The 23,365-nt window shown below is 38.1% G+C and overlaps 1 protein-coding gene and 1 long non-coding RNA gene across 7 annotated transcripts in view; one reads left to right on the plus strand and one right to left on the minus strand.

The window, feature by feature from the left end:
* Positions 1-8,245, plus strand: part of EPC1 (enhancer of polycomb homolog 1) — a 104,397-nt gene extending 96,152 nt beyond the window's left edge. For 3 of the 5 annotated variants that reach the window (XM_058297719.2, XM_004451660.5, XM_004451658.5), the window contains exons 11-15: positions 3,208-3,326; positions 3,407-3,493; positions 4,266-4,407; positions 4,514-4,877; positions 6,857-8,245. In XM_058297719.2, the coding sequence (XP_058153702.1) occupies positions 3,208-3,326; positions 3,407-3,493; positions 4,266-4,407; positions 4,514-4,877; positions 6,857-6,929 (785 nt within the window). In that variant the 3' untranslated portion in view covers positions 6,930-8,245. The remainder of the gene's footprint in view (positions 1-3,207; positions 3,327-3,406; positions 3,494-4,265; positions 4,408-4,513; positions 4,878-6,856) is intronic. The other 2 variants (XM_058297720.2, XM_004451659.5) reach the window with 1 other exon arrangement.
* Positions 8,246-10,007: 1,762 nt separating this feature from the next.
* The window catches only part of LOC111762603 (uncharacterized), a 72,867-nt gene continuing 59,509 nt past the window's right edge, over positions 10,008-23,365 (minus strand). The window contains exons 2-3 of one of the 2 annotated variants that reach the window (XR_009185936.2): positions 15,486-15,612; positions 10,008-10,141 (exon numbers count right to left, since the gene is read on the minus strand). This is a non-coding gene — a long non-coding RNA (uncharacterized lncRNA). The remainder of the gene's footprint in view (positions 10,142-15,485; positions 15,613-23,365) is intronic. The other variant, XR_011648922.1, reaches the window with a different exon arrangement.

Consider the following 23,365-nt stretch of genomic DNA (forward strand, 5'->3'; position numbering starts at 1 on the left):
CTTGGTTAGAAAGTTTGTTCATATTTTGAACTAAAAGCTGCTTCCTTAAGTTTAAAAGTACAGGTTCCTATTGTGCCCTTGGAAACACACTAAATAAGTTTGCGTGCTCTCCAGCATCATAAATTCCTTCAAATATTTGAAGTTCTTCCCTAGTCTCTGGACCAGTTAGACTTTTCCAGCTTTTAATCATATCTCACATGTGACTGTTCTGCCCGTATAGATTCTTGTTTGTCAGGTGCTCTATATAAGGTTTTTTTAAAGCTCTTGATGCATGCTGTTGGTACATAAAATCTTTTAATATTTCTTATAAATAATATTAAATCTATAATAGGGATTTTTGTCTGTTGTTAAATTTTAAATCTCATTGGTTTCAGGTTTTTTCCCCTTACCTCTAATATATGTATATCCTCTCTAGAATGAGATTGTAGGAGGTAATCAACAAGAGTTCCTGATCTAAAATTTTTCGGTCATCCCTCACAAGAACATCTTGCCCATCCTTGTGTGAATTGCTAACTTAACTACCATACCATATCTGAAAGTAGATATACATATCTGAAAACTTTCTACTTTACCTCAATTCCTTCATAGAGATTTAGGGAGTATTGTCCATGTTTGTTTTTGTTTTCATTATTTAGCATTCAATTAGACTTTTGAGTTATAAAGGCATCTTGATCTGTGATCTTCTTGGTTTTCTGTTTAAATTAATAATGTAAAACCCAATTCAGATTATATTTGTGCCAATTTACTACCTAACCTTTGTCCAGGCTTTCCTACTCATTCACACAGCTTCCGTCTTTGGTTGGAATTTTATTCCCCAGAAGAATTACAAAATCTTAGCATTTCATAGCTGGAAAGGATCTAATAATCTCTTTCACATTTTAGATGAAGATACTGAGCCCCCGAAAGTTAAATAACTTGCCCCAAAATACCCACCTGCTGGTTATGATAGAGCTGAGGACTAAAATCAAGGTTTCTTGGCCCCTAGACCTGTGGATTTTTTATTACCATCACTTCCAGTTTATTTATATATATACACACACACTGTGCATTTTCTTCTAGATCATTAATCAAAAAAGTCCAGAGAAAGTTTCATAACTAGACACTAAGAGTATAGAGATAGCTAAGAAATAGACTACTAGCCTAGTGATCTAAAATGTTGGTTTTATTTTTAATCCTAAATTAATGGTTTTTATAGTGAAATTCACAGAGCCCTCAGAGATCCAGGATTAAGATGTTTATTTATAGGGCAAAAATATTTAGAGCATTTATTGAAGTCATTTTTATCAAGTTTATTTTTGCTAAATTGATTCCACACAAACATCAACTAAGTTCCATAATGGAATGTTTCATTCATATGTAAATGGAGTTTTATATATAGGTATTCAGTGACTGCTATATTGTTTATATATATAATGTCCTGACTTTCTAGAAATTTTCTTTTTTTCTTTTTTTTTTTAACTTACAAAGAACTTCTAGTAGAAAATTCAAAACTTGGGCAACTGGCAACTCATTCAAACTTATGAAAATATAAGTGTAAATCTCAAAAACATATTGGCAATATCTAATAATATTTAATACGTTAAGGACCCTTAGGTTTTAAAAGAACAATTTTTTATGGATTTTTTTAAACATAAGGATAAATTTAATTATGAGCATTTTCCAGGCAACATTAATTTTTGTAGATTCTCTTGAAGTTTTGACACAACGCATTTTATGTGGGATGATTATATTTACAGATACTTTAAGGTCAATATTTAGGGATCATCCTACTGACAATAGAAGTCTTCCCTGTGAATTTCAGATCTGTAGATTATAGAGATAGTAGGAAAAGAAAATCATCAAAGCATAGATTACAGTTGAACAGATTTATAATGAGAAATTACTTTTTTTGTCCTTGTAGCCCTAGAATTTAGTTCAGCTCAATGTAAGAGCCCATGTAGACACTGATAACTTCTGACATTTACTTATTATTTCATGATTTTGTGATCCATTTTTAAATATATGGAAGAATTTCTGTCTCTACATTTTTTAGTTGTACTAGGTAAAAAACATATCCTAAGGGTAGAGAAAGCTTCTTCATGACTTAAAAATGAAAAATATAAAACTTGATCAAGTGAGATTATCAATAATTTATCAAAGTGCAACTAAACAACTTTAGAATGAGGAAATTTGCATGATTTTTAGGATCCCTGGTCTCAGGGATGCATGAATAACCCTTATTTTTTGTTTTAAAATAATTCGTACCCAAACATTACAGGCTTCTTAAAGAAGCCATGAGTCAGATGTATTGTGATTGTATGTGCTTTTTTTTTTCTTTTTTTAATTGGCAAAAAGAAAAAGGTTTCCTTTTTTAAAACTGCACACACTTTTTTGGGGGGTAATAAATGAACATTTTTTTGTTTGTTTTTTTTAGAACTGAGCTCTCCATAGACAAAAATAAGTAGCATAACACAGTGTCTTTCCTCAGACATCATTCTGTACAGTAAATCAACATAAACAACTCCGTTCTTATTGACTGGATTTTTTCCAGGTGGGTTAATTGGGTGGGGAAAGTTAGTTAATTAACCTTAACATCTGGAGCCTCTTTTCTTCCTGTTAAACAACTTAAAGAATGGGTTCTTTAAAAAAAAAAAAAAAAAAGAGGAGGAGGAGGAAGAAAAGGGGGCGGTAATAAACCAATAACCTCATCTGTCATACAGAGGAAATTTTTTATAATGACTAAATTTAGGAAACATGTAGAACAGTCAGTATTTATACACAGAACTGTTACGCATCACCTGAATGCATTGGGACAGTAATATGGGTAAAATAGAAAGCAAATGGTAATTATCAGATTTATTCTCAAGCTCAGTGCTAAGTGAATTAATCTGTGGATTTTAAAAAGCTGGTATTACCTTTCTACACTGTTTAGTACAAGTATCACAGCTTTACAGAAATAATGGTGTTGAAACGTGGGAAATGAGCAATTCTCTTTCCTGCTCAGGAAATTTAATTTCTTTTCCTTTTAAACTCAAGCCAAGTTAAATGTGGTAGCCAAAATGTTGACATTTTTATTTGGGAGTGATCTTTAGCAGGATCATGAACCATTGTCAAATGCTTTAGTTTTGCCCCCAAAAATTTTTAATGTTAAAATTTGTTTTAGTATTTTAAAATGTGTATGATGTCTGTGCATTTTTATTATAAAGTGTTTCCTCATTTTATGTTCAGCATTTACAGCCGAACAATACCAGCAACATCAACAGCAACTGGCACTCATGCAGAAACAGCAGCTTGCACAAATTCATCAACAGCAAGCAAATAGTAATTCCTCTACCACCACTTCACAGGTGAGGGATTTGTCTGTCTTATGATTATCCCTCATTGTTTCCCACCAGAGTTCATCTCTAATTATCAACTGTTGTCATAGAACCTTGCATCTAACCAGCAGAAAAGTGGCTTTCACCTGAATCTACATCATAGCCATTCTGTACAGGGTTTAGAAAGAACCTTACAGGTGAGTATGGCAGAAACTGTTGCTCTGTTCCCTATTTTAAAAAATAAAACTAAAAAGCATAATTAAATGAGCTGGAGACTCTGTCCTCAAGTTTGACCTCTAGTCTTTCAGTGTATCTCTTTAATATAACCCCACCCAATTCATTATCTTAGGCATTTTAATTATTATAGAATTGTTTTCAATTTTTACGCTAAAATAACCTCTTTCAATATTAAATCACTTTTAAACCTAAAGTGTGAGAAATGTGTGCCATTTAAACACATTTAGGCCTGAAGGCTGAGACTGAAGTCTCTAAGTGTCTTGCAAGAAAAATTCATTTTAAAAATTGAAAAGGCCTCTCAGTCTAGGCTACGTTACAATGTGTTATTCTGTTAGTTCCATTTGTAAAGGTATAGTTACTATCACAAAAGCGACTTTGGTTGTATATGTGTATATATGAGTATGTAAATAAGTTAAAGAAATCTACATATTCTTTAATTCATTAGTGTATTTGCAAGCCGCTGGCATGTTTTCCAGCATATTTCTTGTCCAGCACTTTGTTTTAGAGGTTTGTTATTTCTTCATTATAGAAGGTTTATTTTGATAATTGGCTTGTATGTTTTATATATTGTCATATATGAAGATAAGAATTCATAACTATCAAAAGAGATTAAGAGATTTCAGTAGGTTGCCACTTTTCCTTTATATTTAATCTGATTTTGTTATACCTGTGTGGCTTTAATAGTAATTTTATACTAAGTGATGCTGATAAAATTTATTATTTTCTTTTTAGGGTTTTGTTTCCAAGACTTTGGATTCTGCTAGTGCTCAATTTGCTGCTTCTGCTTTGGTGACATCAGAACAACTGATGGGATTCAAAATGAAGGATGATGTGGTGCTTGGAATTGGGGTGAATGGCGTCCTTCCAGCCTCAGGTAAGGATGAGAACATTTGAATTGTTTTGATTATATTTATAACGTCTATCTCTAATACAAACAGCTCAGTTGCACATTTTTTAGATGATTCTTTCTTTTTCTCTAGGAGTATACAAGGGCTTACACCTCAGTAGTACTACACCAACAGCACTTGTACATACAAGTCCATCAACAGCAGGTTCAACTTTGTTACAGCCTTCAAATATAACACAGACTTCAAGTTCCCACAGCGCACTGAGTCATCAAGTAACTGCTGCCAATTCTGCAACAACTCAGGTTCTGATTGGGAACAACATTCGATTAACTGTACCTTCATCAGTTGCCACTGTAAACTCTATTGCTCCCCTAAATGCACGACACATACCTAGGACTTTAAGTGCTGTTCCATCGTCTGCCTTAAAGCTGGCTGCCGCAGCAAACTGTCAAGTTTCCAAGGTCCCATCTTCATCCTCTGTAGATTCAGTTCCAAGGTGAGTGTAACTTTAAGGCTGAAGTTTTTGGAAAATTCTGACATTATTCTCTCTTTATTTCTTTGTGTTGTTTGCTCTTTTCTTTACACACTTAAAAATCATTTCTTGTTCAAGAACTGAACAAATGTTATAATTCAATATTAGTTAAGATTTTAAATGTTTCAGGCATTCCTTTCTTAGTATAATAATAGCTTATAAAGCTCTCATTTTTCTTCCACAGCTTCTCCTGTAGACAGAATTAATAAAACACCATGGCTAGTAGGCTAAACTACTCTTAAATAATGTATTTACTGTAAAGGCTTATCGTATTCATGCCAGATCAACTTTTAATCAAACTATTCTTTTCTATGCTTAACGTGTCCTCTTGGGTTTCAATAGAGAGTTTAGAATGTTTGCACAAGTTTTTTTATGTTTTAAATATTAATGGCTACTGAAATCCTACTGTGGGGGGAAACAAAAACAGACAAGGAGTTTTCAGTTTAATGAGAACACAAGCATAAAAGTGTGAGAAATACTGTTCACTGCAGTTAATATCTGAAACTTGTTCTAGAATTATCAGAAAGCATTATATGCTTGTCACATTAATTATATAGATGATGGCTATAATTTCAGTGTAAGGACAAATCTTTTCACTCCAGGGGTATTCTGGGAATGTTCTACAAAGTAAGATCAGATTATATCCAGGGTAGGATTTGATTGGATAAAGAAGAGTATGAATGAGGACATTTTGGGCAGGTAGACTTGGCTAAGTGAAAATACAAAGTTAGGAAAATATATATGTTCAGAGGTTAACACATAAATTATTAGGGTTTTGGGAAAGTTAACATTGAAATTGGAATGGCAGGAGGGAGGCCAGACTGTGGAGCACTTGAAGTGCCAGGCCAATATTCTTTAGTCAGGAGTGGCCCAAAGGGAGCAGCAGAGTTTGTAGCAACAGAATATAGTCTTTATTACCAAACCTAAGTAATAGCCATCTTCTACTCAATACTAATCCATTCTTAATCAATTATAATTCTGACTTGAATATCTTAATACTGTGATTTTCATTGCTATAGAATTGTATAACCATGAAGCTCTAGCAGTGTGTAGAACTTAAGAGATCACTTATTTTTGTCCCTTTGTTTTAAAGGTAAGGAAACTGAGATCTGGAGACGTTAACTAATTTTTCCAAGGATACTCAGAAATCTAGGTGATAGAACAACTAAACACAAGTTTTCTGATTACTAGCTCAGTAGCTCTCCTACTCATTCTTCTATAGTAGAACCCTGTCTTAAAATCCTGGCATGAACTGCAGTCATAATTGCTCTTTTTTTTTTTTTTTTTTAAATTTTTCTCTCCTTCACCCCGTTTGTTGTGTATTCTTTTGTGGCACCAGGAATTTGTGTTTCTTTTGGTTGCATCATCTTGCTGTGTCAGCTCTCTGTGTATGCGGCTCCACTCCTGGGCGGACTGCACTCTTCCCGCGCCAGGTGGCTCAATGCAGTGGGGACACCCCTACATGGCACAGCACTCCTTGCATGCGTGGGCCAGCTCCCCACACGGACCAGGAGGCCCTGGGTTTGACCCCTGGACCTCCCACATGGTAGGCAGACGCCCCATCAGTTGAGCCACGTCTGCTTCCCATAATTGCTCCTTTTTTAAAAAACTCGTATAAAAGGTTTCATAGAGTTGGAAATTGAACTACTTACATACTAAAACTTGGGAATGTTTTATGTGTTTTTAACGTCTATATTGGGTGCTATTATAATTTTGTTGGTAATGTAGTTGACCATGGGATTTATGTGGATATAAACCTGACTTTTGGTTGTACATTCCTGATAATAAACTATAAATGTTCATGTTCCTTTACTTGGGACTGCATCCCAAAAGAGACAGATTTATTCCTATTATTAAATGTAAACTTTTTACTGGGAAGGTAGTCTTGATTTGATAAACTTGTATGTTACAGATAAGTAATTGATTGAACTTTATTTCAACAGGGAAAATCATGAATCAGAAAAGCCAGCACTGAACAACATAGGAGACAATACAGTAGCAATGGAGGTGACGTAGTTTCCTCAGGATGAAACTGCAGCCTTGGGGACTTGATTAGGTGCTATGCATCAGTAGCATTTTGAATGCAAGGGATGATGGAATGCAGCATTTGCATTTCTGTGGCAGCTGTGGGGACTTGACAGCAATGCTCATCTCTCATGCTTCGATTTTTCTTTTCTTACTGTTAATAGGAAAAAAAAATCAACATCTGTAAATGAAGAATACAGCAATTATCTGTACAGTACTGCATATTTGTAATACCCTTGTATATATGTTACTTGAATACAGAAATGTTCATTTGTGATGCTTTGCACTTGGGGGTGGGGGGTGGGAGGGAAATAAATTGCAACAAAGAGTGTGAGATGTGAGATTGTATAGAGATGAAGTGTCATCACATCATGTGCATGGTGCGGAACCTGCTGTTTTATCTATTTATTGTGCCGTGTTTACAGTTTTTTGTACACTGTACCTTCATTGGTTCCTGTGTTGTAGTAAATGTGTTAGGTAGCTGTGGACTCCTTGGTATTTTGTAAATGGTATAACATAACTTGGTTCCCCTCTGGGTCCCTGAGTTTTCTGTGTATCATGTGAAAAAAAAATGGTGACATACATACAGAATTTTACAAAAAAAAAAAAAGGCATCAGTTTAAAAAAAGGGTGGGGGGAGGGATGTACCGTTAAATGGGGATCTTCCTGGTCTACTATCATTAGGACAAGTAACAAGCTAAAAATGAAGTCTCTTGAATCTTCCCATCCCTACTTGCCCACGAAACTGTGGGTGGTCTCTGGTACTTAAAGCACTAATGTTATGTTGCTGCTCTACAAACAGCCCAGTAGTCCCATTTCCTTCCACACCAAAAAGTGTTAAATCAAGTATGCAAATGGAGTCCTTACAACTGGAGTTTATGTTGTCTTGCCCTTTTTTTAGCACACACACAAAAATTGTACTTTTTTATTGTCGAATTGTTTAAAAGACTTCATTCTTTACTTGTTCTTACAAAAAGGATATAAGGGAGAAGAATGCAGTAATTGCTGTACGTGTATCGTCATTCCAGTTTCTAAAAACAGCCAGCCAGCTTTTTTCCTTTTAAGATTCTCCAGAAGGCTGCAAGGCCAGAACCACAAATATCGGGTGCCTTCCTTTGGAAATATTTGACCTCTCTTCTGTGAAGAGAATGGTACTTAACAGACTACTACTAGTGCTTTGTCAGTACCGAAGTCTGAATGCCCACTCCAATGGCATACATTATCCTTAAGGTTTTTAATCCCACCTGGAAAAATTGTGATCGAATTCTCACAAAATAAACCCAGGGCATTACATGTTGACAAACTAATGTGTAGTGGTCGTTTGCTTTCCTTTTCAATCCAAGAACTTTTGTGTGACTTTAATTAAAATTTTACGGTAAAAGGGAAGGGAGGATGGGGACGGGGAGTGATGACTTTTTATCTTTAAATTCATTTTTTATACAGTCATTTCTTGAATGCCTCCTCTCTGGAGACTGTTTTAGGCAGCACAGCAGTGACAAAAGTCCCTGCCCTCATGGACCTTATAATCTTACTAGGGGATAAGCACAAAATACATAAGTAAATTATAAAACAGGAGGGAAAGCAGTGATAGGTTGGAGTGGAGGTTGCGGTCCTAGTAGGGCTGTCAAGGAAGGCCTCACAAGAAGTGGTAGTGTTTGATCAGAGACTCGAGGGTGGGAGAAAAGTATTCCAGCCAGAGAGAACAAGTACAAAGATCCTGAAGTGGGAAGGTACCTGGTTAAAGGGACAGCAGAGTGAAAGAGGAGAGGAGCAGTGGGAGGTGAGGTCAGAATAATGGGGAACCAGCTCATGGACAGCCTGGTAGGTGACTTTAAGGACTTTGGCTTTTAATTTTCTTAGGGATGGAGTTTTGAGTAGAGAAGTGGCATGATTCACTTTGGCTTGTGTGTTGAGAATAGACTGTAGGGGGAGTCCAGTTGGGAAGCTAATTGCAAAAATCAAAGTAAGTTAAGGTAGTGACAAGGATGGTAGGGTGAAGTGGTTGGGTTCTGTTTATATGTTAAAGGTTGGCCCAGTAAAATTTGCTCACTGAGTAGATTGAGTTACATCAGAAAGAGAAGATTTAAGGATTACTCCAAGGTATTTGGCCTGAGCAGCGGACCCCAGTTGGGGAGAGTACTAGGAGCAGGTTTGGGGGAAGATCAAGCTCAGGTTTGGACTGTTAATTTGTGACCTTCTTTAGATATCCAAATAGAGATGTCATATAGGCAGTTGCATATAAAAGTCAAGTGTGGAGAAGAGGTCTGAGCTGGAGATCAAAACTTGAGAGTCACCTTCATAGATAAAGTGTAAAGCCACAAATGTGGAAGAGATCAAGTGAGTCAGAGTCAATCTTGGTGGAAGACGGAAGACGACTCTCAAGTGATTGAATGTTTAGAGTTATTCTCAAAGTTAACAAAATTCCTTGTCTCAAAGTGATAGACTTCCAATTTGGAGAACTATTTTTTATTCTATTCTGCATTCTTTCTATGGTGAGAAGGTAATAAAAAACAGCCTTTCTCTTCTAGTGGTTGATCAGTGTGACTAAAATTGCTGGTTTGAATGTACTCAACAATAATGAGTAATGGGATTAAACTTTCTACGGTAAACCCAATGATAAAATGAGACTTGGGTCCCTAGAGTCAGCTTAGTATTGTCTACTGTCCACACAAATTTATAAATGAATTGGGAAATAAAATGAGTCCTCGAGCATACCCAATCTGGAACTGGAAATGTCGTTAGGTTTGAGAAGCGGCTTAGATAAGCATTAATGACTAATGTCTGTATAGTGTTTGTTCTCATATTCAACCATACCAGCTCTGAGATGGAAATTTATGCAAAACTGAGTAAATTCTTGTGTTTTCTCCATACTCTGTTATCAATGTTGTTGTAGCCTGAAGTGAAGTACTTAATACAAAGCACTGACTGTAAGCATTAGGACCTTAGGGAAAGAGAAATGAATCTTCAGGAACCTTGACACTTACTCTAATAATAAATACCGCTGATGAAGCATTTACAGTGTAACAAATCTCATGCACAGTAATTACCTCATTTAATCCTCATCCCTTCTAAGTAGATGGTAGGAAAATCTCCCTATTCAGAAGTGAGACGAGGTAATTCACTCAAGGTGGACGTGGCAGCAACTTCTATCTGCCTGACTCCAACACTGCTGCCTTTTGCCTCCCACTACTTCATCAACACACCTGGAAATAGATTTTTTAAAAGCAGTTTTATTTACAATCCATTTGGAAATTTTGAACATAACTTCCTTAGTAAGCTTTGTCCAGTTGTGGTAATTCTATTACCCTGCTGTTATCCTTTTCTCCATTGCATGACCTGAAGTCCAAAAAAAATTCCAAACTAACTTTTTATCCTATACATAAATTTCATTTTTCCAAAAGGGCTTGTATAAATAGGGTTTTCTGAACTCCAAATCGAGGGGTTTTTATGACTAGCATGCTGATGCATCAAATATTCATTCACTATACCAGGCGCTGTTGTAGTCCCTGCCTTCCTATAGCTTACATTCTAGTAGGATATGCATTGAATGATAAGCTAGGCAAAATTAAACAAACTTGATATTAAAGTTAGGACTAACATTAGATAAGAAAATTCTTGGAATTAAAAGAAGTCAGCCTTGGAAATTAGGGAACACATTGCCGAAAGAACCAGGTGATGGTTCTTTCCCACAAGTATATTCTGATCAAAGAAGTACAAAAGCTGAAAAAAAAAGTTTCATATGGGCAAATGACAGGACTACGTGCAGAATGTTAATCTTCACTGAAGCTTTTATTCCTACACATGTTACTTTTCTGTGGCTGCCTTAACAAATTAACACTGGTGACTTACAACAATGAATTTATCGTCTCACAGTTCTGGAGACCAGAAGTCCAGTATCGGTTTTGCTGAGCCAAAATCAAGTGTCCACTAGTCCACATTCCCTCTGGAGGCCCAGAGGCAGAATCTGTTCCTTCACCTCCTCCATCTTCCAGTGGCTGCCTGGAATTCTTTGGCATTCCTTGGCTTCTGGCTACATCATTATACTGTCCCTGCCTCCGTCTTCCTATCACCTTCTCTTTGGGTATCTCACTAGTCCCTCTGGCCTTCATAAGGATACGTGTGATTACATTTAGGGCCCACCCAGGTAATCGTTCAAGGTCCTTAATATCTTTTGCCATAAAAGGTGATCATAATTTGTCCTAAGATAAATATGCACAGGTTCTGGGGATTAGAGCATAGACATATCTATCTTTGACCACCACTCAACCCACTATACCATGGTTACTTCCATGGCTCCCGAAATCTAACCAAATGATAGTAATTAAACAACAATAAAGTTTACCCTGTATCAAACCATGTTTTTAAGTAACAGCTTTTTTTTTTTTTAATTCTCGTTTTTGTCCACCTTGAGAAAAAATTGTATTGTTAACTTTTCAGGAAAAAAACACGTAGAGTGAGCATGGAGATAAGAAAATTATTTTGACAAAACATTTGGTCATCAATCTAGAAAAATGAGACAAGGGATACTTAGGGTGATCATTGAGTTTGTTCATCAAATATTGAATTCTAGAAATAGAGGGAAGACATTTTGGAGAATATTTATGATTTAAAAGAATTATAAATGAATTCACAGAGCCCGTTATCCTTAGACACTCACTAAAAAGGTTAAATATGTGATAAATTTATATGCTGTTATGGCAAAATTAGAGATTCTCTGAGATAAATCTTAATTCCAGGCAAACCATCATAAAATATGACATTTCCATGGGATAGGCTAGTCTGAATTAAGTTGAATTTTATTATCATTTCTGCTGTTGACTTGGGATTTTGTTTTGTTGTTTTTTTTAAAGATTTTTATTTTATTTATTTCCCCTTCCCCCTGTGTGTGTCCACTTGCATTGTCAGGTGGCACCGGGAAACTGTGTCTCTTTTGTTGTTGTTGTGTCATCTTGCTGCATCAGCTTTCCATGTGTGCGGCACCAGTCCTGGGCAGGCTGCGCTTTTTTTCATGTGGGGTGGCTCTCCTTGCAGAGCACACTCCTTGCTCATGGGGCACCCCTACACGGAGGCACCCTTGTGTGGCACAGCACTCCTTGCACATGGCAGCACTGCACATGCGCCAGCTTACCACATGGGTCAGGAGGCCCTGGGTATCAAACTCTGGACCCTCCATATGGTAGGCAGACACTATCAGTTGAGCCACATCTGCTTCCCTAAACTTTGTATATATTTTTTTTCTTTTTCGTGGGGGGCACCCCTACGTGGCACGGCACTCACTGCATGTGGCAGCACCACGCGTGGGCCATCCCACCACATGGGTCAGGAGGCCCTGGGGATCGAACCCTGGACCTCCATATGGTGGGCGGGTGCTCCATCAGTTGAACCACATCCGCTTCCCCTAAACTTTGTATCTAAAACTCTGAACCTGCATTGTTCAAAATGGTAGCTACTCCACATGACTATTTAAATGTATTCATAAAAATTAAATAAAATTTAAAATTCAGTTCGTCAGTCACACTAGCCATATTTCAAGTGCTCAATGGCCATTTGGGATTAGTGGCCACCATATTGGACAGAGCAAATATAGAGTATTTCCATCCTTTCAGAAAGTTCTATTGGCACTGCTCCAAAGCCATGTCAGTGTTTTTTGATCATTTCAACTTGGATGTCTTCAACAAACTTCACACTCAGCATGTTCCATACTAAGGTTCTCTCTCCTTTTTCTCTCCTACCCCACCCACCAAAATAACCTGCAAAAAAATAACACTAGTCCTCCAGTGTTTTCTATCTTAATAGCACCACCATTTATTTACCCAGTTTTCTGAGCCAGAAATCTGAATTATCAGTTTTTTCTTCTACCTCTTCTCCCACATCAAGCAATAAGATCTATAAATTTTTCACCCCCCACATGTCCAGTCAGTATACTTTCCATCTCCTCTGCTGCTACATTTGCTCAGGCCACCATAATTTCTCGTCTGAACTGTAGCAATTCTCTAACTACTCTCCCCGCTTCCAGTCATTTCCAAGCCTTTCACCATTCCATTCTATGGCTAGCGCATTCTAAAACTCAAGTCTATTTATATCTATTGCCCTTGATATGAATTCCATACTTCTTAATATATGTTTACAAAGGCCTTCATCTTTTGTCACTTCCCCCTTCATAGCCTCTACTTCAGCCCTAATAACAGCTAACATTTACAGAGCATTTATTAAGTGCCAGCACTGCTCTAAGCACTTTGTTTGCATCATTCCATGTAATTCTCACAACCAAAGCCATGGGGTATGGTTTTACATGGTCCCATGTAATTGGCATTTCTCTATACCATATGCAATGGGTATTAGTATTATTCCCAGTGCACAGATGAGAAATTAGACTCATAAGAATGAATTAGGGAAGCTGACTTGGCCCAGTGGTTAGGGCGTCCATCTACCACATGGGAGGTCCGCGGTTCAAACCCCCGGCCTCCTTGACCTGTGTGGAGCTGGCCCACACGCAGTGCTGATGCGCTCAAGGAATGCCCTGCCACGCAGGGGTGTCCCTGCGTAGGGGAGCCCCACGTGCAAGGAGTGCGCCCCGTAAGGAGAGCCGCCCAGCGTGAAAGAAAGTGCAGCCTGTCCAGGAATGGTGCCGCACACACAGAGAGCTGACACAACAAGATGATGCAACAAAAACACAGGTTCCCGTGCCGCTGACAACAACAGAAGCGGACAAAAAAGACACAGCAAATAGACACAGAGAACAGACAACTGGGGTAGGGGGGAAGGGGAGAGGAATAAATAAAATAAATCTTTAAAAAAAATGAATGAATTAACCTCTTCCACTTGGGATGTAGCATCAAACCATTTTATCCCCTTAGCCACATAGGTAATTGTAGGCCATATCTTAAAGTGACAGCCTCAGTGAGAACAAGTGTAAACTATCTCTCTTAGGGATAAATAATAAAAATTGTATGTAGAGGATTGTGTATTCAAAGCAAACATAACCGAAGAGGCTTCACTACTAGGAGGAAATCATTTCTCTTCCTTCTAAGGTTGGAAGACAGGAAATTCCCACAACTGCCCTCCTTTTTATAAGATAAAAGATTAAATCTTAGTGTTACCTAGTGACCATTCCAGGACTTAAGGTAGTTTAGGCATAAATGACGTCCTAACAACTTAATTATTCTGAATTTGGTGTCTGAATTTGGAAAAGGCAAAAAAAATGCTTAATCATTACATCTCACATAGTAAAACCCAATCTTGGGTTTATATAATCTTAAAAAGTTCTGTGGAGCACTGAATTATGTATCTGAATGTGGCTAAAGGGGAAATTTTAGGTTGTATATATGTTACTAGAATAAAAAATAAAAGTACCCATGCACTTGCACATCACAAATAGTGAACCCTGAGTTAACCATGTACTACAATTAATAGTACAATTATAAAAATATGCTTTTATCAGTTGTAACAAATGTACCCCACCAATGCAAGGTGTTAATACCGTGGTGATGCTTTAGTTTCCTTGGATGCTTAAGCAAACATCATGCAATAAACAATGCAAACAAACAGTGGAATTCTATTAGTTCATGGTTTTGAGGATAGGAGAATTCCAAAATTGAGGCAAAAGTAAAGTGATGCTTTCTTTCTGAAATTGGCCTACTGGGGCTGGCTGCCAGTGAGCCCTAATTAGTCCTGGACTCCTCTGTCACATGGCAATGCACATGACAGCCTCTCCTGGGTTCCAAAGACTTTCGGCTTCTGGCTTCTTTGGCTTTTTTCTCTCTCTGTGACCTTCCCTATAAGGCCAGCAGTAATAGGATTAAGATCCATCCTGGGCCACACTCTATCTGAAGTAACCTCATCAAAATATCCTATTTACAAGGGTTCATACAGGAATGGATTAAATTTAAGAACATGTTTCTCTGGGGTAAAAAGCTCCAAACCACCATAAGTAGTGTATAGGAATCCTGTATTTTATGGATGATTGTTCTGTAAACCCACAACTTCCCTATTGAAAATAATAATACCTAGTTTAACCATGTGTTTGAGAGGATTAAATCAGGTCATGTTTTTAAAAGCATCAGCTTACTGCTTGACATTTTAATAATATAATAAAAATATTGTGGAATAATAAGGAACTATAAAACCAAATGTTGGACATTTAGAGAATTTAAATCAAGAAAAATTGACCTTAGTTTTGTACAAATGAGCATTTTTATATCATGATAAAAATAGAATGAAGAGACAAAGCTGGTTATAAACCAATTTTATTAACCACTCTAATTTGTTTTAAAAAATTCATTCTTTTAATCAGTAATGTATAAACTTTTTTCTAACACAATTTATAAAGTTTGTAGTCCTAAATCAAATTATTATGGATTCTTTAAATTATGCATAAAAACTAAGTGGATTTCCAATTCTGGACAAGGTAGAATAACAGAAGTCAGGTTTACTCTCCCACCTGAAACAACTAAACAACTGAACATAGTATATGAAACAATGACATTTAGATATTAGACAGCAGGCCCTGAGAGAAAGGAAACAAATGATGCGAGCCCTATAACTCACCCTGCTTACTTCCTGCAGTGAGTTCCCAGGAAGGAGGACCTCAGGTAGATTCACAGAATTGAGAAGATGGAGCTGGGAGTCCACACAGACCAAGGCAGCTAGAGGTCACAGGACAAGTATGGAAGAGCTGCAAAGAAAGGGAGATTTCCTTGAATATTCATCTGTATGCTTAGCATTATATGCATGTAAGGAGAACTACACAAAGATAGGGAAAACCACCAGAAAGATTTAGAGGGAACAGTTCCCTAAGCTTCCACAGGGCTGGAAACAGTTCTTATTACCAATTGCCAGAGTGTGGAAAACCTCATAATTCAGGCAGAGCACTCAGAAGGTGTGGTGGATTGAATTGTGCAGCCCAGTTTGGACATGTTCTTCGTCGTGGCTTGCATTCTGATGGGTGTGGACCCATTGTAAATATGATCTCTTGAAGATGTTACTTCAGTTAAGGTGTGGCCCAAATGAATCAGGTTGGGCTTGAACCCATATTACTGGAGTCCTTTGTAAACAGAATGAAATTCAGACCTAGAGAAAGCATGGGAATGAGAACAGAAGTCAGCAGAATCTAGAAGAGAAGGAGGACACAGTGTCATGTGCATTGCCATGCAGCAGAAGAGTCAAGAACCAAGAATCATTAGCAGCCAGCCCCAGAATCCCACAGTCTTTGAGAAGAAATCATTGCCTTGTTGACACCTCAATTTTAGACTTCTCATAGGCTCAAAACCTTGAGCCAATAAATTCCCATCATTTAAGCCAACCAACTGTACGGTATTTGTTTTAGTAGCTGTGAAACTAAGACAGAAGGTTATTGCTGCAGTAGTAAGGCAAAATTAGTCCCAGCTTAAGGCTCCTCTGGGCCTACTTAATAAATCTTAAAAGTAACCTCCAAAAGATCAAATCATTCCCAGATAATTTAACTACTTCCCAGAGCAAAGCTCAAGAAAAAAATTTAAATACAAAACTATCTAGCACACAACAAGATAAAATCCATAATTTCTGGCATCCAATAAAAAATTACCTATCACAAAGAATCCAAGAAACACAATTGAAATAGAAAAAAAATAAATCCATAAGAATAGATCTAAATGACACAGATGATAGAATTCATAGATGAAAATGTAAATTTGCTAGTATAACTATATTTCATATATTCAAAAGGTATGGGAAAATTTGAGAATATAAGTAGAGACACTTTAAATATTAAAAAGATCCAAGTGGAACTTCAAGATGTGAAAAATACAATGTCTGAGATGAGGCTAAGAGCAGATTAGACACAGAAGAAGAAAAGATTGGATAACTTGAAAGAGCAATAGAAATAACGCAAAATAAAAAAGACTGAGAAAAACATTGAAAGAGAGTCAGCTGTGAGACAATTTCTAATATAGGTGTAATTGGAGTGCAGGAAGGGGAGAGTGACAAAAATATTTAAAGAAATAATGATCAAACTTTTTCTGAATTTGATGAAAAAAATCCGCAGATCTAAGAAAATCAATAGACTGCAGGCAGAAAAAAATGATACCAAAGTAGATCAAAATCAAATTGCTTAATACTAATGATAAAGAGAAAATCTTTAAAAATAACTAGTAAAAAAGACACATTGTATACAGAGGAAAAAGATAAGAATCACAGCATATATTACAATGGACAGTATATAAGCTAAAAGACAGTGGAACAACATTTAAAGAGCTGAATGAAAGAAGCTATCAACCTAAAATTCCATACCAACCAAAATTATTTTTCAAAAATGAAGGTGCAGGAAGTGGATGTGGCTCAAGCAATTGGGCTCCATTCTACCATATAGGCGGTCCCGGGTTCAATACCTAGACCCACCTGGTGAAGGCAAGCTGACCCACATGGTGTGCTGGCCTGCAGAGGAGTGCTGGCCCACGCTGGCCTGTGCAGAGAGCTGGCACAGCAAGATGATGCAACAAAAAGAGATACAGAGATAAGACAATAAGAGACACAGCAGACCAGGGAGCTGGGGTGGCGTGAGAGATTGAGCGCCTTTCTCCTACTCCAGAAGGTCCCGGGCTCGGTTCCCAGTGCCGCCTAAAGAGAAGACAAGCAGACACAGAAGAGCACACCATGAATGAACACAGACAGCAGACAGCAAGCACAAAACAATAGGGGGAGGGGTGAGAAATAAATTTTTAAAAAATGAAGGTGCAATAAAAGTTTATTCAGACATGCAAAAGCTGAATTTGTCACAAGCATATCTCCATTACCAGAAATGTTAAAAAGTCCTTAAATCAATGAAAATGATACCAGAGAGAATTTGTATGTGTACAAATTAATTTTAAAAAATACAGTGGAAAGGGTAAATATGTGAGTAGATATAAAGAAACTTTTTCTTATTTAAAAAACTTCTGTAAAAGAATTGATTTTTAAAGCTAAAATAATCACAGTTTATTATGGATTTATAATATATGTAGAAGTGTAGAAATAAAAGGTATGATAATAGCACAAAGCTCTATAGAGAGGGGAGGCAAAAAGTATGCTCTTGTAGGGTTCTTTTCTCATACCTGAAGTGGTATAATATCATTTCCCCCCGCCCCTGAGATGGCTCCCTTGTCTGTTTGCTCATTGTTTGCTCATTGTTTTTGCTCATTTTTTTTCCTTGTCTACTCCTTGTCTGTTCGTTTTGTGTTTTTTTTTCTTTAGGAGGCACCAGGAACCAAACCTGGGACCTCCCATGTGGGAGGCAGGCACTCAACTGCTTGAGTCACATCTGCTCCCTGCTTGTTTTGTTTTTGCTCGTTGTCTGCTCATTGTTTACTCACTGTCTTGCTCATTGTCTTTACTCTCGATGTCTGCTCATTATCTGCTCATTATTCATTTTTCTTCTTTAGGAGGTGCTAGGAATCAAACCCGGGGCCTCCCATGTGGGATCTTGTGCCACATCCACTTCCCTATAATATCATTTTAAGGTAGACTGTGATAAGATAAAAATGTATAATATAAGCCCTAAATCAACCACTAAAATAATAAAACAGAGTTATATGCTACCTACAAGAAACCAACTCTAAATATAGAGACACACATAGGTTTAAAGTAAAAGTCTGGAAAAAAGATATGCTATGCTAATACTAATTGAAAGAAATCTAGAGCAGCTATATTAATATCAGACAAAGATTTCAGAGCAAAGAGTATTACTAGGGATTAAAGAAGGTCATTTTATAATGATGAAAGTATCATGTTATCAAGAAGATGCAATAATTCTAAACATTTATACATGTGATTAGAGTAATTCAAAATATATGGAAAAAAAATAGAATTGAAAGGAGAAATAAATCCACTATTAAAATTGGAAATTTCAATATGCTATTTCTCAGTACTTGATGGGACAAGTAGACAGAAAACCAGTGAGCACTTTACTTGACCAACACTATCAACGAACTTAACTCAAATTTATAGAGCCCTCTGTCCAACAACTACAGAAGATATATTTGTTTCAAAGGTACCTGAAACACTTACCAAGACATATGATGTTGTGGGCCGTAAAACAAATCTCAACATATTTGAAAGGATGTAAGGCCACAAAGGAATCAAATTAGGATTATTACCAGGAGACGATATCAAAAACCCTCAAATATTTGGAAACTAAATAAACTTCTAAATATCACATGGTCGAAGAAGTAATCCAAAGGAATCAGAATGTATATTTTAAACTAAATGAGAATGAAAATAAATACAATAGATCAAATTTTGTTGGAGGAGGAGATGCAGCTCAAGTGGTCAAGTGCCTGCTTCCCATATGTGAAGTCCATGGTACCTCCTAAAATAATAATAATAATTTGTTGGATATAACTAAAATGGTCCTTGGAAGGAACTTTATAACATAGAACACTATGCAAAAGAGAGAAAGAAATCAATGACCTTACCTTCCACCTTAAGAAAATAGAATAAGAGCAAATTAAACCTAAAATAAACAGAAGAAAGAAAATAATGGTGACCAGAGTGAAAATCAAGGAAAAATTTTTTAAATGAAATAACAGTAAATCAATGAAATCAAAACTGGTTCTTAAAGTAAATCAATAAAACTGATAAACTTCTAACCAGACCGAGAAGACACAATTTACAAAATCAGCATCTGCTGAAAATAAAAAGATAAGGGAATATGTTTCAAAACATTATGCCAATAAATTTCACAACTTATGTGAAATGGACAAATTCTTTAAAAATCACAAAGTAATAAAGCTCCCTCAAAAAGAAATGGGGGAAGCGGCTGTGGCTCAATCAGATGAGCTCCTGCCTACCATATGGGAGGCCCTGGGTTCACGTCCCGGGGCCTCCTTGTGACGGCAGGCTCACCCACGAGCCACGAAGAGCCACTGGCCCTCAAACGCCACAGAGAGCCAACTCAGCAAGGTGACGCAACAAAGAAGGCAGACAAGTGAAAACACAGAAGAGCGTGCAGCAAATGGACATAGAGAGCAGACAACAACCAAGCTGCAAGGCAGGGAGAGAAAATAAATAAATACAGACACAGAAGAACACACAGCAAATGGACACAGAGAGCAGAGAGCATGCAAAAAGTCACGGGGAGGAGGTGGCGGAATAAAAAAAAAAGAAATGGGAGAAGAGGGCGGTACAAGAAAACTACAGACCAATGTGCCTCATGGACATTGATACAAAAAAATCTCATAAACGTTCCAACAAAGCAATTCCAACAATATATGCAAAGGATAGTACATCGTGGCCAAGTGGGAACCATTCCAAGAATGACTCTAGCGGCATTTCTAGATGACAAAGGCCTGAGATGCTTATGAAGCTTCCATGGCCAGGAGTGGCATTGGAAGGCAGCTGAAAATCCCTCATGGTCTAGAAGGCTGTGGATTCAGCCAGACCTGCAGAGGCTCTGCATTATCAGGCAAGGAACAAGTATGGACCAACAGCCAAGAATCAGCACGGGCCACTTATATCCTAGCAGATGCCAGCCTGTCATGGAATGACAACTGAGCCCCAAGCAGCAACGCCGCAAGTTCTGGCTGTGTTACCTGACCTCTGTAAACTCTGGTGTCTTTATCTACCAAATGAGGATAATAATAGTACCTACATTTTTGAGAGAATTCAGTGAGACCATGTAGGTACAGCACTTAGAGCAATGTTAAAAAAATAAAATAAAATAAAACTGACTTCCCTTAAAAAAGAACTGATGCAACATAGAAGATGCAGTCAGATGGGGACTAGTAAAATAATTCACAGCTTAACAGTTTTTTCTGATTTTTGTTTGCCAAATAGGCTGACATATACACACATCATTTATTTCCTGCTCTTCCTAATATACAGAGAAATCAAAAGTCTGCAGCGCACTGTGGTCCAATTGGCAAAAGAAAAAGAGACAATGTCTAGCCACTAATATACGTGAGAGTTGATTGTTAACTTCTCAAGATTTTTACAAACAGGTTGTTAAGCATAACTATTATTAATAAAAATGAAATTATATATAAATTTACAATGAAATAAATGATACAAAACGAAAGATCATAGCTCATCACTTCCTAGTTATTTTACTATGTCAACAGTTTTCTATGTTCTTGAGGCCATTACAACTATTGTATTTAAATGGTGGAAATACTATATTGTGGTACTCAGTGACACCATGTCAGTAACTTGAAATCAGCTTGAAAGTGAGTATTTAACAATTCCCTGCAGGATCTGAATAGAGTGGATGATAAGCTCCTAGGAGACACACAATTTGACAGATCTAAGACTTTGTGATCACAAGAAACATGGCTAACTGATTTCTGGTGATAACTATTTTCCCTCACACATAACCTGAGTATTCTAAAGAAAGGGGGTCAACCTGATTTTATGAGAACTGAATCTTGTTCAGGAAGCCACCTTTATTTTCTAAGGTTTATTTTATTTATTTATTTATTTATTTATTTATTTATTTATCCCCCCCCCCCCCCCCTTGCAGCTTGCTTGCTGCCTACTCTCTGTGTCCATTCACTATGCATTCTTCTGTCTGCTTGTCTCCCTTTGTTGCATCATCTTGTTGCACCAGCTCTGTGCAGGCATGAGTCGTCCACTCTCCGTGGGCGCCGGCCAGCCTGCCTTCACAAGGAGGCCCCAGGACATGAACCCAGGGCCTACTATAGAGTAGACAGGAGCCCAATCGATTGAACCACAGCCGCTTCCCGGAAGCACACCATTTTAACGTATTCTATTGTAAACCAAAACAGCACTCCTTAATTTGTCATTTCAGTAAATGCTGATTTTAATTTCTGTAAGGAAAAAAAGAGAGAGAAAGAAATGGGCAAACACTGTCAAGAGGTTTGTTTCTCCTGTTAACCCTTTACCAGTACACCACTGGGTCTAGGGCAGGTTTAAGTCTGTGACCTCTTTGCCCTTGGAAAATAATCTCCACCGGGAGGGCCCCTTCTTTCCTAAGTGCCTTCGAGGATGTTAGGGGATGATGAAGTAGGGTATCCACAATGAGTGCGTGTTTACTGATTCTTTGGAAACAGAATCTGGGGGAGGGACCTGGTGCCTGGTGGGAAGGTGTGTCAAGCCAGCAGTTCTGTTTGAGCTTCTACACAGTTGCTGCCTTATTTGTGGCTGTCCCTTCTGCCCAGGCCAGTCACACCAAAATCCTCAGGCAGAAGTCCCCACGGTGTGCACCGGCCCTGCACACCCCACATCTCCATGCAAACATCACTATGTATGCTGGAAATCATCCTAGTGCAACCAAAGGTAGAAGGAGCCAGGCCACAGGTGGTAAATCCGGCTGAGCAAACCTTCCAGGTCTCTTTCTGCAACTTGCTGAGTGCCTGACTGGACACATCTGGCAACTTCAGAAAGCCCTACTAGTTCTAAGGGGAAGTCCCTGGTGCCCCCTAGTGGCAGACTTTGGGGAGGCGAGAACCTGCATCGCCGCCCAGAAAATGTGGGGAACAAAAGGGTATGTTAGGTGACAAAAGAAACTGCAAAACAATGCATAGGATTGTGCTTCCACTAGTGTTACAAAGGGGGGCGGGGACGGGGAAGCAGGTCTCTACAGAAACTAGCTCTAGAAATGTTACCAGGTGACTGTAATGATTTTTTTTTAATGTTTCTAAAGAAATAGGGAGAGGCAGTTGCCCTTGTATCAGGAGAGATGACACAGCAAACGTTTACGGGCCATTGAGCCTGCCAGGCCTGCGTGATGTTTCTCAGATTCTGGTCCTCCAGACCCCTGCGTCAGATCCCCTGGCGTGCTGATCGATGCATGTTCCCAAACAGCACCCAAACCCAGCTGGGAGTGATCGGGAAAAAACTAGCTTCCCTGGTGATTCTTATGAACCCCTTGAGTGCAAAGAGGCGTCAGAAAATGCAGTCGAGCCTCACTGTTGTTGAAACTGTCTCTTCCTGACAAGTTTCCCGTGTGAACCATCCCTGCTGGAAAGAGGCTAAGGAGTCAAGATCGTGAAAGACAATGTGTGGTCCTGGATTGGATCCCAGTGAAGAGAAGGGACATTGGAGGACAGCTGACGACACTTGAAGAGTGTGTGGCATAGTCAAAAGTATCGGAGCAACGTCATTTTCCGTATTTTGATCATTGTTATTGGGATCGTATATAAGAGTGTTAACATTTGGTGAAGCTGGGTGAAGGGTCTAGGGGAATTCTCTGCACTCTTTTTTCCCCAACTTTTTCTAAATCCAAATTATTTCAAAATGAAAAGTTACACACACACACACAAAAGTAAGCCTCCGGTTTGGTAAGTGCTTTGCGCGCTGGCTTCAGTGATTCAGAGCCCAGCTGCCCGCGCACCTGCCTGCCTGGGAGAACCGCCGAGGCCCAGCAGGCCCCAGGCCGCCGGATCAGGGCAGGACTTTAGCAAGGTGATTCGTGAGCACGGCAGGCTGAGAGACCCAAACTTCACTCCCAGTACCTCATC

Source organism: Dasypus novemcinctus, chromosome 5 (genome assembly GCF_030445035.2).
Source record: "Dasypus novemcinctus isolate mDasNov1 chromosome 5, mDasNov1.1.hap2, whole genome shotgun sequence".
Lineage (NCBI taxonomy): Eukaryota > Metazoa > Chordata > Mammalia > Cingulata > Dasypodidae > Dasypus > Dasypus novemcinctus.